This window comes from Patagioenas fasciata, chromosome 1 (assembly GCF_037038585.1).
Source record: "Patagioenas fasciata isolate bPatFas1 chromosome 1, bPatFas1.hap1, whole genome shotgun sequence".
Classification (NCBI taxonomy): Eukaryota; Metazoa; Chordata; class Aves; order Columbiformes; family Columbidae; genus Patagioenas; species Patagioenas fasciata.
Genome location: NC_092520.1, coordinates 173,439,997 through 173,453,789, shown reverse-complemented (window position 1 = coordinate 173,453,789; position 13,793 = coordinate 173,439,997). Strand labels below are relative to the sequence as shown.

Sequence of the window (13,793 nt, the reverse complement as noted above, 5' to 3'; positions counted from 1 at the left end):
AGTTTTGCTAGCTCATTATGTTGTCCAGCAGGGGATTATTTCTTTTTTAAGCACTGTAAAAGTAGATAGACTGATAAAAAAGAGCCTTTTTGTTTGAGAGCTTGCTGAGTTTGAGAAACTGCTTTCAATGCTATTGGCAAACACTTTACAGTGTAAACAGGGCCTACATCAAGCAGATAAATAAGTGCAGATGTGCTTTTCTGTAGGAACCATTTGGTGATAGACAATATATTGAAAAAAAATTCTCATCAAATTAATTGTGGCCAATTAGACATAACCCATTCCTCCCATTCCTGAATCCCCTCCAATCGTGGCTGCCTGAATGGGAAGAGCTCCTATCACCTGTTTCATTATGCAGATTGATATTCGAACATCTGAGAACAATGCTGCTTTCTGCACGGCACGGCTCCAAATTGCTAATGAAACAGCTCTGCCAGACAAGTCACTTAAACCCGCTCTCACTGCTGCTGCCAACAGCTCTCATGCCGAGTTGCGGGGGGGAGCGGGGAAGGGGCTCTCTACTCTGAATGTGCTAATAGCCCCCAGTCTGTGTGTTTATCACTCTCCAGAGCAGGAAGGTTTCTGCTCTATGACTCTGAGAGGTTACTTTACCAAAGCCATGGTCTGATTTGGACCTAATGCTTCTTGATTTCAATCTGTGGAGTGAGAGGTTGAAGAGGCGGGCAGCTGCTGGGCTCTCAACACAGATGTCTCATATCCCAAAGCTACCCCAGCCCTTCAGGCAGATTTGGTGTCTGCTTCCTACCCCGATCTCTAGCATCCACTTGCCCACCACATTTGATGTGAAACCAGCTCCATAAGGGATTTCTCTCATGAGTGACAGTGTGTCACATCCATCACCTTGGATACAAGGGGAACATCTCATGACTGAGGCTCCATGGTGGTTGAGTGGGAGCCTGCAGGTGAGATGCACATCTGCCTGGGGCTCTTTGGATGCAGGGCAGCAGCCAAGCCCTGTAGGTTCCCTCCCAAGCAGTCACCTCTTGAGGAAGGCAGGGCTGGGCAGCAGGACAAGGCTCCTGCTGCAGGGAAGTGTCAGGTGGAGGACCTACAAGTGCAGACCCTGTACAGCCCTGTTTGCTGCTCCGTGTGACTCCTTGCAGCTGGGTTTGCTCAGCAACAGGTGCAGTTGCTTATCTTCCCCTCCCCTGATATTTTTTTGCCAGAGCCTTACAGGGCTCGTGTTTGCAGATGCCTAAGGCAGAGTAGTTGTGACTTAGGGCTCTAGCAGGAAAAACATTTACATGAAATGATGGGCAACTTCTCTGATTAATCTAAGTTCTGATCCTTTCTGTCAATATCTGTGGTCAATTCCTTTGTCGATATTTACTGAGGCATTATAATTACCTCTGCACAGGCTGCCTCCATGTAGTGGCCCTTGCATTGTGTCTCAGCTTCTGTCTCATGTCTCTCAGACCCCTTCTAGACCAGCCTGCCGAAGTGCCCTCCTTCCCTGGGGCTGACACTTCTGACCCAGGCCCACTCTTCCAGCCCTTGGCAGAAGATGTGTCTTTCCTTACTGAACTCTTTGAAAACAGTATCAATTAATTATCCTATGGATCTTCTCCAGTTTCTCCACACACGTTCCTCCACCATGTTGGCAGGAGAGGACACACTCCTTCCCCGTCCGTCTTACATATTTTATGGGGAGGCTTACATGTCTTCTTGTTTCTTCTGTATGAGCTGCGTGAGGCAGAAGTGAGCTCAGAAAAATGTAGCAGTTTTTGGTTCTGGAGAGCTCTTTGGAGATTCCTCCATCCCTGGACTGAGCTGTACCGACCCACTGCGTAGCAACAAACATGGGGATTTTTCAGCTGACATCTCCTGCGAGAAAGTTGCATGCATATACCACCATTACTTCTCACATGTGAAGAAGTTAGCTGCTTTTCTCTGGCTCCAAGGGCTGTCAAGCCAGCTGGGCATCAATTGCTTTCACCTTTGCTAACACCAGACCAGGTGGCTGGGGATGTGTGTTCCTCTTAGCCACTCAAGTTAAAGATCTCTGGTGTGGGTCTCATATGAACCCTTCCAGACTGTTTCCTCTCTTGTTGTTCAGTAGGCTTCGGTTGAAGAGTGTGTGCATGTGGGTGTGTGGTGAATAATTTGCATTTGTAGGTCTGTTCTGACTGAGGAATGAGCAGGGGGTAAGGGATGATGAGTTAATGTGCAGTATGTGGTCTTGCAGAAGCCATCAGCCTGGCTTCCTTCTCTAGAAACATGCTTTTCCAATTGCTGAAAACAGTCATTTCTTCAAGAGGGATGTTTTAATTTATTGATTGATTGTCTAGGAGGTTAAAGATTAAATACAGAGCCTTTTACCTCTGGCTGCTAAGATGAGCTCTTGAACACAGCAGGGACAGAAGATAGTTCAGAGGTGGAATCATTTTTCTTATCACAGCCCTGCCTGATTCTATTGTACTTCTTACTCCAGTTCATAGATGCAGTGATGGAAGCAGACAAAACTAGAGATTCTATCACTGGGAATGGAGAGTGGAGGTATAAAATGGACATTGGATGGGGCTTCTTTTTCTCTTAACACTCTTTAGGCCCAGAGAGAGGCTGTCATAGCTGCTGCCTCTCCAAAGGATGTGCTAAAGCTGAGGTCACACCATTGATGACTGGGCCTGTTGACTTTACCCTGTTGGAAGGCTTCATGGGGATGGAGTGTGCCCCATCTGCCCTTAAGACTGGGTTCTGCAGCCTCTGGGGAAGCAATTTGCCCACTTTGCAAACTCCTATTTTAGTATGTCGGGGGGAGACTGTGTTCCTTTGTGTCTGATATAGCCATGACCTTCTTGTGGTGGGCCCCCTAAGCTGCTGCTATAATCAACTTGGTAAAGAAAGAAAAATTTTAGCATGCTGCAGTGATTTTTCTCCCATCAAAGTTTATTTTCATTACAGGTTTTGATAGCTCTGAGTTTGTCTTTATCCCTAGGGAGTGTGACTAGGTTCTAAGAGCCACCTTACTGCCTGTTTTATGCTATGTGAAACCTCTTTTTTTTTGGTGATGTGCCAACCTGTGGTTCAAAGAACAGTCCTCATGTTTTCTATTGGCTTAAAGCAGTATGACATGTGTTCTTTCTCACACACTCATGTGTGCACATACAAGCCAGCCCATTTCGCCATCCAAACTGTAGAGATGATTCCTTGCACAGATAGAGGGGTTGACTGGTACATAGAAACAGGTGATGTGAATGATGTGTTCACCTACCCACAGACACAGCTGCTGTTCAGCCTTATTGCTGAGATGCTATGATTAAGATACACTGCTTTAGTGGCTTTGGCCTCCTCAGCTGACTTCATCAGGTTCCAAACTGGTTTTGAGTGGAACACAAGAACAATGCTTAACTGCATGTTTTATAAGCTGTGACAACAGACTGCAGCCACGTAGCTGCTATAGGAGGTGGCAATACATGCCTGCATGTATTCATGTACCAGGTGAACTAATGCTGTTTGGTCTGACCATTAGCATGTTCTTAGTGTGCTTCTCAGGAATATACAGTCACAGTTGAGAATTAGCACCAGGCAAGCCACTCCTTAGTTTATCAAGAGTGGAGGCGGCTCCCCTCCATGTAACCTACCATTGTGTCTTTTCTTAACTGCTTATATAGTTCCTGGCTTACAATTCTGTGTTCCTTCTTGTCTGCTGCTCCTAGGGGTTTTAAGCTGTCTTGATAATTGACAGTCTAAATTTTACTGCTCATAAAACCCCAGAGACCATTGATTATGACTTGAGTTAAGCAAGTGGCAAACAAAATCTCACAGCCTTGCAGCCATAGTGGAATGTTATGATGAATGTATTTCTTGGGAGCAGCAAGAGGTTTGAAGTATTCTGCCAGCTCTTTTCTGGGCATCAAATGTTACTAGTGACTTGCAGCCACTAATAGCATTTCATTTGGGACATTTGCCCAAAAGTTTGAAAGCGGATCATTTGTTTGGTGAAGTGGGTGTGAGGTGTTCTGAGAGGCCTCTCTCCTCATTAATTAGTTTTCTACTTCAGTCAGAATCAGGAAGTGCAAAGGCATCCACAGAGCTGAAAAATATACTCCGTAGAAACTAAATTACAGTTTGTGGATAAAATGAACACAGATTTTATTGAAAATCTTTCTCTGACTGTGTTCCAGAGCCACTGTTGCCTTTTCCCTTTTTCCTTTTATCTAACCTCCTTTTAATCTTTGATCACTGGCTATTTTATGCACTTAATACAGAGTGGACAAAATGATTGGGTTGCTCAGATTCACTTCTTGTTTCAAAACAGTGAAATATCACCTCAGTAATGTTTTCTACATGATGGTAAAATGAAATCAGAACTACCTCCTGAGAAGAGTGTGTTGTCCCATCCAGACGACTGTTTCTTGCTGAAAGATTGTGAGAAATGTTCTTTTTCTGTCTCCCCAGTTCCAGAAACCCAATGACTTCTCACCCCCTTTCCGCTTCGGGACGGTTCCCAATGGCAGCACAGAAAGGAACATTCGCAACAACTACCCTGAAATGCACAGCTACATGGTGAAGTTCAATCAGAGGGGGGTGGATGACGCACTGTTCTCGCTGAAGACTGGGTGAGGCTTCCTTCTTCCATGCTTAAGCACCACAGAAACCTGACTTCCTTACATGCTTGCCTGGAAAAAATTTGTGTGGGGTTTGGAAAATGAGCCTCCATTATCATTCAATGGTTAAAAGTATAACAAGACCACATAAAGCACAGGAGAATAATTTTGTGGTTCTCTTAGCCATGTTTTTCTATTGAAATTTGTATAAGAGTTTCTGGTTTTGCTGTGTTTATAAGACTGTTTCAAAAAACAAGAAGATCTTCTGTATCCCTGTGTATATAAGCCTTGTGCATGTTAGTCCCAAAGATGCTGCTTCCTCAAGATGTTTCATGCTGATGGGTCCTTATGCATACACAGGAAAAACTCACAGACCTCTGTGGACAAAGTTTTTTTCAGAGCATTTATACTGTCATCTGGAAATTCCTTTGTTTTCTCTCCTTCTGTGTATAAAAGATTATGTTATTCAGGAAGCTGAAACAATCCTTGTCAGACTAATCCCACCCCAGTGTATCACTAGCTAATATAGTGTAATGAAAGGTGTGCTTGAAGCAAATAGTTTGGAAGTAGCCCTTCTCTCTGGAATATTTAAATATCAAGGGCTGAACAAAATGTTGTTTGAATAATAAGGAAGTATATAAAATGAGAGCATTTCCTTGGCTAATTTTGGAAATGTGGGAAAAATTATTAGCAAAAATATGTTTGAACAGCTCGTCCTATTTTAACAGCAATGAATCTGTAAAGGATCTAACCTAAAATGCCATTTTGTAAGCCTTTGTCCTTTGTAATTAAAGACCTCCTCCCAGAGTGGACCATTTTGATTGTCAGAGCCCAGCCCCAGTGACAAAAAACCATTCTTCCTTACACTTGTGTTGCACCCTTATGAGAAAGATCATGCCATAGCACAAATGAAGATGTTCAGCCAATTTATTTACTAGATTGACTGAATATTCCTAAACCTGTTTGCCAGGTTCAGAGACACTCAGCCCATTATATATGACTGTACCATTGTTGGATGCCATCCTGGGAAGGTACATTTGCCAGGATAGTCATCATCCAGGAAATAAATATTCTCTGTCCTGGAAATATATGGATGAACTAGAGTTCATCACTTGCGGTAGATGTCATCCTGGCTTCATATCCACTCTTGGACAGGCTTCCCCACAGATACGCATTTGAACTGAGATAATCACCATACTGGAAATATATGTGCAGGAGGTGTATTGAGAAGATAGTGTGGGTGTGAGAATGTGCAAGGTGGAAGGTCTTTGGTCTTTTATCGGGAAGAGCTTCATTTCAGATCTAGTGGGAGGATTTATTCACCGTTTGTCTTTGGCTACATGGAAGATGTAGTCCTCTGAGACTGCCCCCCACATCAGATCATTTTTTTGCAGCGAGAGGAAGGCTCTTGTCAGTCTGCTGTGCTGTCTACCCATCCCAGCCCATAATGGGGATTTCTCTGTGTTGAAACAGAATTTTTTGTTGTGGTTTTCAGCTGAGCACACTTCACCACAGAGCTACTCATAATGGTAAACCATACAGCTTTTGTCGTGGACACTTGACATTAGTAGTGCTTTCCACAGCAACTGGGGAGTTAAACATGATGTTCTGACTACATTTAATCTGAAAAAATCACATTTTGCTCAGCTAAGTCATGCTATCAGTTTGAATGGGAGATAACAGTTTTTTCCTTACTCTAACCCTACTTTGCTATCTAATATTGATGCATTTTATAAAGGATTTTAGGTTCCTTTGAGATGAAATGAAGTACAGAAATATAAGCTATTCTTAGGACTATAGATCCCCTTTACTTCCTCCTCATTCATCTTTATCTTACAGTGTTTGTATTTCAAATTTTCTTTCAGATCAGAAATTATTATTATCGAAGAGTCAGAAAGAAATAGACAGTCCTCATTTATAATCTACCTTCACCTGTGGACAAGTTCTAGGTTCAGATTTTAGTTAACTCTGATGAAGGTGAAGATGCAGCCTATTGTAGTCTATTTCAGAGAGGTTCATTTCTGTCTTATTTACCTAAGAACACCTTTGAACTCATCCAGACTCTATCTTTTCTATACTATACCTCTCTTGTTTCTTGCGCCTGTGCAGGAAGTTGGATGCTTTCATTTATGATGCAGCAGTGCTAAACTACATGGCTGGCAGAGATGAAGGCTGCAAGCTGGTGACAATTGGGAGTGGGAAAGTGTTTGCCTCCACTGGCTATGGCATTGCCATCCAAAAAGACTCAGGCTGGAAGCGACAGGTTGATCTTGCCATTCTACAGCTTTTTGGAGATGGTAAGTGATGAGAAAAAAGGAGGAGCTGGAGTTTTCCTAAGAAATACCATGTTTTGCATGTAAGAAATAGAAGTTCCTAGCTCTGGTGCTACAGACTGGAGTTGAGAACAGAACATTGTTAACAAGAGTATGTTAGAGGTATTACTCCAAAAATATGAGGATGTTTTATGTTGCCGATGCAGGGTAGCAGTATCATCAAAAGTGATGTCAAAAGTGTTAATCATCTGCCATCTTTCAAGCCACTAAAGATTTCGTAGAACCAGCTCAGATGTGTGTTTGAAAGATATCTTGTGCAAAGGCTGTCTTTTAAAAACAAGATTTCTGTTGTGAACTTTTCACTATCCTTGAGGTTTTGTCATGACCGAATCTACTAAATATACTCGACAGTTTGTGGTCATCCCATGCTTTATAGTTCTAGACAGGATCAAGCCATGCAGAGTTTGCAAAATTAAAGCATAAATATTTCTGCATGAAAGAATTAACTCAGTTTTTCCAGAACCTCAAAAAAAACCCAAACCAAACCAAAACAAAACAAAGAAGGAATTGAGATGCAGAAGCATATTTTGAAGTGAATTTTTAATCAGAACAGTATAGTTACCTAGTCCATCTCAACCTTTACATAGAAATTGCTATTACTAAAAAAAATATTCATGGGATAAGGAGCTCCTTCTTAGAAAATATTTTCCTGGCTTTCCCTTTCCATTCCATGTTACATCTTTCTGTGTCCTTTTTTTGAATAAATAGCATTCACAGGTTATTTTATTTATAAGTATTTTTTTCTGAATTCTGAACATAACATATGGTATAATAAATATGGAAAGAACATAGCTCTGATATACTTCAGCAGAAAATTGACCACCTGACAGACAGGGTATTCTATCTCCTATACAGAGAAATATTTATTATTTCAAGAAAAGACCTAAGTTCTCCATAAAGCTTTAAAGACTGTGCTACGGTGCCACATAAATATACAGATTATTTTTTCCCTGTCACTGGACTGGAGGTTGGAAATGTGAAAAACAAACTTTCTTAACAGTGTGAAAAGAATTGCCAACCTGAAAAACTGGTTTGTTTCTGAATGTCTTGGTCTGTGTGAGAATGTTTCTCTCTCTCCCCTCCTGAAAATAGCATAAAGGGAGTAAGTGGGGTATGAAATTAGACTACAGAACATTTGTTCCTAGGTGATACAAATTAGTAATTTTTTTGATTGGTCAAAGGGCTTGGAAATAATGAATTTGGACAAAATTGAAGGGAAGAAAAACAGATAAAAATGCATAAATATTTTTTGGAACATTGCACCTACTTTGACTGAGCTGTGGAAAGAGATGGAAACAAATTCAAAATGAGACATTTTGATTTAAAAAAAAAATCAACATTTTGATTTTTGAGCTGGAAACGTACAATGTTTTCATTTAGAAGTGACTTGGTTTTGTCTACCGGTATCAGTCACTGATTTTTCCCTTCATTGACCTAATATGGAAGCGGAGGTTTATGAGGCCAGGTCTTCAGTCATCTGGTGGACAATTTTTTCAGGATCTCACTGTAGATATTTGGCAAGTGTGATAGCTGTGTTCTGTGGTACAGCTTTTTGTCTCTAATGTCTGGTTGTGGAAAAATCCTGTTGCCTTCCCCCTGATAAATTGCACCTGCCCCTTTCAGAATGACTGTCAGGATATTTCATGGATGTAATAGATGTGCAAAAAGAGCATGGCCACTGGAAATGACCTTTGATCAGCTTATTGCTTTCAGCCCAGCCCAGCTTGAGCTCTTTAGCCATTTCAGGCCTATCTAACCTGTTTCTTTACTTCTTTCTGCCTTTCTAGGCGAGATGGAGGAGCTGGAAGCACTGTGGCTCACTGGCATTTGTCACAATGAGAAGAACGAGGTTATGAGCAGCCAGTTGGATATAGATAACATGGCAGGTGTCTTCTACATGCTGGGAGCAGCCATGGCCCTCAGTCTCATCACCTTCATCTGTGAGCATCTCTTCTACTGGCAATTCCGCCACTGCTTCATGGGTGTCTGCTCTGGCAAGCCTGGTGTGGTCTTCTCCATTAGCAGGGTGAGTGTCATTAGCTAGCGGGGAGGAATAAAGGATTTATTCAGACAGTCCTAGGTATTGGAGTGGGGGGAAATCCACAAAGACTAACACAGGTGGCATAGAGTGGTAGTCTGCAGGGTAAGGGCTGGCATCTTTCCATCGTTAGTGTTGCAAGAGCATCTAACTTTTTTCTGTGACATCTCTGGTCTCTGCTGGATTATGGTCACAGAAATGGAAATTTCACATGGAAATGAAAATGCAGTATAGAGAAAAGGTAATGGTAACTGTCTGGTCCTCCAAAGTGAGTTGAGAGGAGCCAAATTTGGGGACAATAAGTAATGGTGGACAACATAATCAGAAATTCAGGAGTTTTTTCATTGTCCTCTATATTACAGCTGTTCAGCTGACCTTATCTTGACCAGAAATGTGCTATCATGGACAGTCAAAAGTCTCTAAACAAAATCCATGCCCTAAAACACAGAGAAATTATTTCAGAGAGGATGACCACATGAACTTAGCAATTGCTTTGTGCAAATCTGCCTTAGGGCAAAATATTTACATTTAAAGCAGATGCTAGTCATTTCTGAGTCATTTTTGTGCTATTAGTGCAGTAGCAGTGTCCCATTTGGAGCTTTTTTTTCTTCTTTCAAACCACTGCTCCCTTCTCCTGATCCATTCTGAAGTGAGGTCAAATCTTGGCATTTTTGACCTCAGTGTCCAATATAACAGAATTTACTTTGTGCGGGGAGTATATAATTGCCACATAATATATAGCTGAGGAGAAATGACAAAGTCTTTTGAATATAGAAGCATAGCCTCTCTTCTACATTGTTAGCTTCCAACCTGGTCCAGTCTGGAGCTCAGAAGGGGGACTGTGTTTGGTCATCCTTAGCTAAGTACAGATTCTTTTATTCTGGGGTTATCTGTTAGACATGGGACAGGTTGCTGAAAATTCTGAAAAGTGTTAATCATCTGCTAGCTGCTGAGAAACCATGGTAACATGGTGTGATCGTGTCCATTTCACAATTGACATTAATCAGCAGGTGCCATTTGGCAGGCCAGGGAATAAATGAGCCCCTTTCCTTGTGCTCCTAGGGGTAGCCCTGGCAAACAGTCCATGCCATGGATAAAAAGAGCTAGTGGGGAACATGGAGGAATCAGGCACTTCTGCTGCCCAATTTGAGGTTGAATAGAGGACTTTTGCTTTCAAGGTGTCAATTTGGAGCCTTTTATCACTGTTAAATTTAACAGAATGCAATTAAAAATTCTATTGTACCTCACTCAACCAGATGCAAAAGACCTAAATACCTATTCGGCAGTCCTGCTCTTTCTCTGTTTCCTTTTCTAATCTGTACTGAAGATTAATGTAGCTAAGTTTATGACAAATGAAGCTGTTCCCTTTTTAAGATAGCTTCTGTCTCATTGATTCACTGATGTCCAGATGAATTTCAAGGGCCGAAACAGGCTTTCTTCCTCTCATCCACACAGAGTCATTTGTCTTGATGATTTTGCTCCCAAAGATATTATTTTGCCCATTTGCGATTCCATGTTACACCTGCTAGATTTGAGTAACTCTTACAGATGCAAGCAGGTCTTCCTGCATCCTGCAAACCAGAGGAAGAGGAATAGAGGGGAAGGAAAAAATGCAAGGGGAGCAAAAGAGGGGCAAAACAGCAAGGGTTGGTAGAGCAGATCTGAATTAATTTGATTTGATTGTGCTTCACGACAGAAGGCTGACAGGCCTTGCTGTCCTACAGGGACATGCTCTTGCTGCACAAGGTGCTTCCCAGTCCAGGTCCCTTTTCGTGTATTCTTTGCAGGACCACTCACCTTCCTTCTTTCTCTCATTTCAGGGTATCTATAGCTGCATCCATGGCGTGGCCATCGAGGAACGCCAGTCAGCAATGAACTCGCCCACGGCGACTATGAACAACACCCATTCCAACATTCTCCGCCTGCTTCGGACAGCCAAGAACATGGCCAACCTGTCAGGAGTCAATGGCTCACCACAGAGTGCCCTGGACTTTATCCGCCGCGAGTCGTCGGTCTATGATATTTCCGAGCATCGCCGCAGCTTCACCCACTCAGACTGCAAGTCCTACAACAACCCCCCCTGTGAGGAGAACCTCTTTAGTGACTATATTAGTGAGGTGGAAAGGACCTTTGGCAACCTCCAGCTGAAGGACAGCAATGTTTATCAGGACCACTACCACCACCACCACCGCCCCCACAGCATTGGCAGCACCAGCTCCATTGATGGGCTCTATGACTGTGACAACCCACCCTTCAACGCCCAGTCGCGGTCCATCGGGAAGAAGCCCTTAGACCTGGGGTTACCTCCTGCCAAGCACAGCCAACTGGGTGACATTTACGGCAAGTTCTCCTTCAAGAGTGACCGCTACGGGGGCAGCGGGGCCCACGATGACCTGATCCGCTCAGATGTCTCTGACATTTCCACTCACACAGTCACCTATGGCAACATTGAGGGCAACGCGGCCAAGCGACGGAAGCAGCAGTACAAGGACAGCCTGAAGAAGCGCCCGGCCTCTGCCAAGTCCCGGCGGGAGTTCGACGAGATAGAGCTGGCTTACCGCCGGCGCCCGCCACGCTCGCCCGACCACAAGCGCTACTTCAGGGACAAGGAAGGGCTACGGGACTTCTACCTGGATCAATTTCGGGCCAAGGAGAACTCGCCACACTGGGAGCACGTGGACCTGACAGATATCTACAAAGAGCGGGGAGATGAATTTAAGCGTGATGCCGGAGGAGGAGGGAGTGGATCCTGCACCAACAGGGCCCACCACAAACACGGCTCGGGCGAGTTTGGCGGAGGCAATGAGCACAAGCATGGCGTTGTGAGCGGAGTCCCAGCACCATGGGAGAAGAACCTGACCAATCTAGACTGGGAGGATCGGCCTGGGACTAATTTCTGCCGTAGTTGCCCTTCTAAGCTTCACAACTACACGCCATCGGTGGTGGGGCAGAACTCCACCCGCCAGGCCTGTATCCGCTGTGAGGCTTGCAAGAAAGCAGGTAACCTGTATGACATCAGTGAGGACAATTCGCTCCAAGAGCTGGACCAGCCGCCTGCTCCCGTGCCCGTGGCCACCAGTGCCACCTCCTCCTCCAAATATCCTCAGAGCCCTTCCAATTCTGCCTCCAAGGTGCAGAAGAAGAACCGCAACAAGCTCCGCCGGCAGCACTCCTATGACACCTTTGTGGACCTGCAGAAGGATGACTCAGCCCTGGCCCCCCGCAGCGTCAGCCTCAAGGACAAGGGCCGCTTTTTAGAGGGGAGCCCCTATGCCCACATGTTTGAGATGCCAGCCAGTGAGACCACCTTTGCCAACAACAAGTCCTCAGTGCCCGCCACCAGCTACCACCACCACAACAACCCCGGCAGCAGCGGGGGCTACATGCTTAGCAAGTCGCTCTACCCCGACCGGGTCACCCAAAACCCTTTCATCCCCACTTTCGGGGATGACCAATGCTTGCTCCATGGCAGCAAATCTTATTTCTTCAGGCAGCCTGTGGTGGCAGGAGGGCCCAAAGCCAGGCCAGACTTCCGAGCCATCGTCACCACCAACAAGCCGGTGGTCTCAGCCCTTCATGGGGCTGTGCCAGCCCGTTTCCAGAAGGACATCTGTATAGGGAACCAGTCCAACCCCTGTGTGCCTAACAACAAAAACCCCAGGGCTTTCAATGGCTCCAGCAACGGGCATGTTTATGAGAAACTCTCCAGTATTGAGTCTGACGTTTGAGTGAGAAGGGAAGAGCGCGGGGAGGGACTGGGGGTGTATGTGGAGCATGGGAGGGCGGGGTGGGATCAATCCCAATGGCTACTCTCCTGAGTTGTCATTACTTTGTGGGATACTGGAGTTCTGAGTAGTGCAGCACTGGTGACAAGTGCCACCTCTTTGGTTTCCCCTCTTCCTCCTCCTCTTTCCCTTTTATCTCTTTTTCCATATTCTCGCTCCTCCCATTCTCCTGCATTCCTGACCATTGCACTTTACAGTGACATCGGAGTTGGATATCCTCGCTCGTGATTTCAGGAAGTGGAGAAAAAGGCAGGGAAGGGGTGGGCTGAGGGGGAGCAGCAGTGACTCTAGCATCTCACTTTTGCTGGCTCCTGGCAGAGAAAGGCATGTGTACACACACACGTGTGTGAGTGACAGGAGGAGACAGCAGAAGCAATGTAATGGACATGCAAGAAAATACGCTTGCTCAGGCAACTCTTCCTAAAACTGCCTAAAAAAGAGTAGTGTTTGAAGATGTGGAGAAAGTGAAGAGGGAATAACACAACTAACTTGATGATGCACTTATACGTTAGCTATACTGAGATTCTCATTACATAATTTTGTGAAGTCTATGGGGGTTTAGGGCTGAAATATACATATATATATATTTGCGTATATGCCGAGAAATTTCATGCTAAAATTTTGAATTGTCTGCTGGGCGAGTGTGGGAGGAGGGAGAGAAGGCTTGTCTTGCAGGTCTGGCTAGTGGTTTCACTATGGCTATTATAGCCATTGAATCTGTGGCAGACCAGTGGGAGAGATGGAAAGAAAGTGGGTTTTGATTCTGAAGTCAGGGAAGCTGCTGGCATCTCTGACAGAAGATGCTGATTTGCACTGATATGAGAGGAGTTTGGAAAAAGGGACCCAGGCTTGGTTCATTAGCTGTGAATTGCTGACTAGTTGTGACATACTTAAGAGTGGGAGCAGTGTATAGTATGGGTTAGCCTATACGCGAGTATATATGATAACTTTATACTTGAAATGTTGTGGAAAAAGCAAAATAAACCCATGATACTGTAAGGTGTCTGGATAACAAACAGAATGGAACAGAGCTAAAGAGTAGGGAAGGGCAAAAAGTTTTACACTGTCA

General features: G+C 44.3%; 1 protein-coding gene across 2 annotated transcripts in view; it reads left to right on the top strand.

The window, feature by feature from the left end:
* Positions 1 to 12,706, top strand: part of GRIN2B (glutamate ionotropic receptor NMDA type subunit 2B) — a 205,557-nt gene extending 192,851 nt beyond the window's left edge. For both annotated transcript variants that reach the window (XM_065841208.2, XM_071801049.1), the window contains exons 10-13: positions 4,420 to 4,580; positions 6,678 to 6,865; positions 8,689 to 8,927; positions 10,760 to 12,706. In XM_065841208.2, the coding sequence (XP_065697280.1) occupies positions 4,420 to 4,580; positions 6,678 to 6,865; positions 8,689 to 8,927; positions 10,760 to 12,667 (2,496 nt within the window). In that variant the 3' untranslated portion in view covers positions 12,668 to 12,706. The remainder of the gene's footprint in view (positions 1 to 4,419; positions 4,581 to 6,677; positions 6,866 to 8,688; positions 8,928 to 10,759) is intronic.
* The last annotated feature ends 1,087 nt before the right edge of the window (positions 12,707 to 13,793 follow it).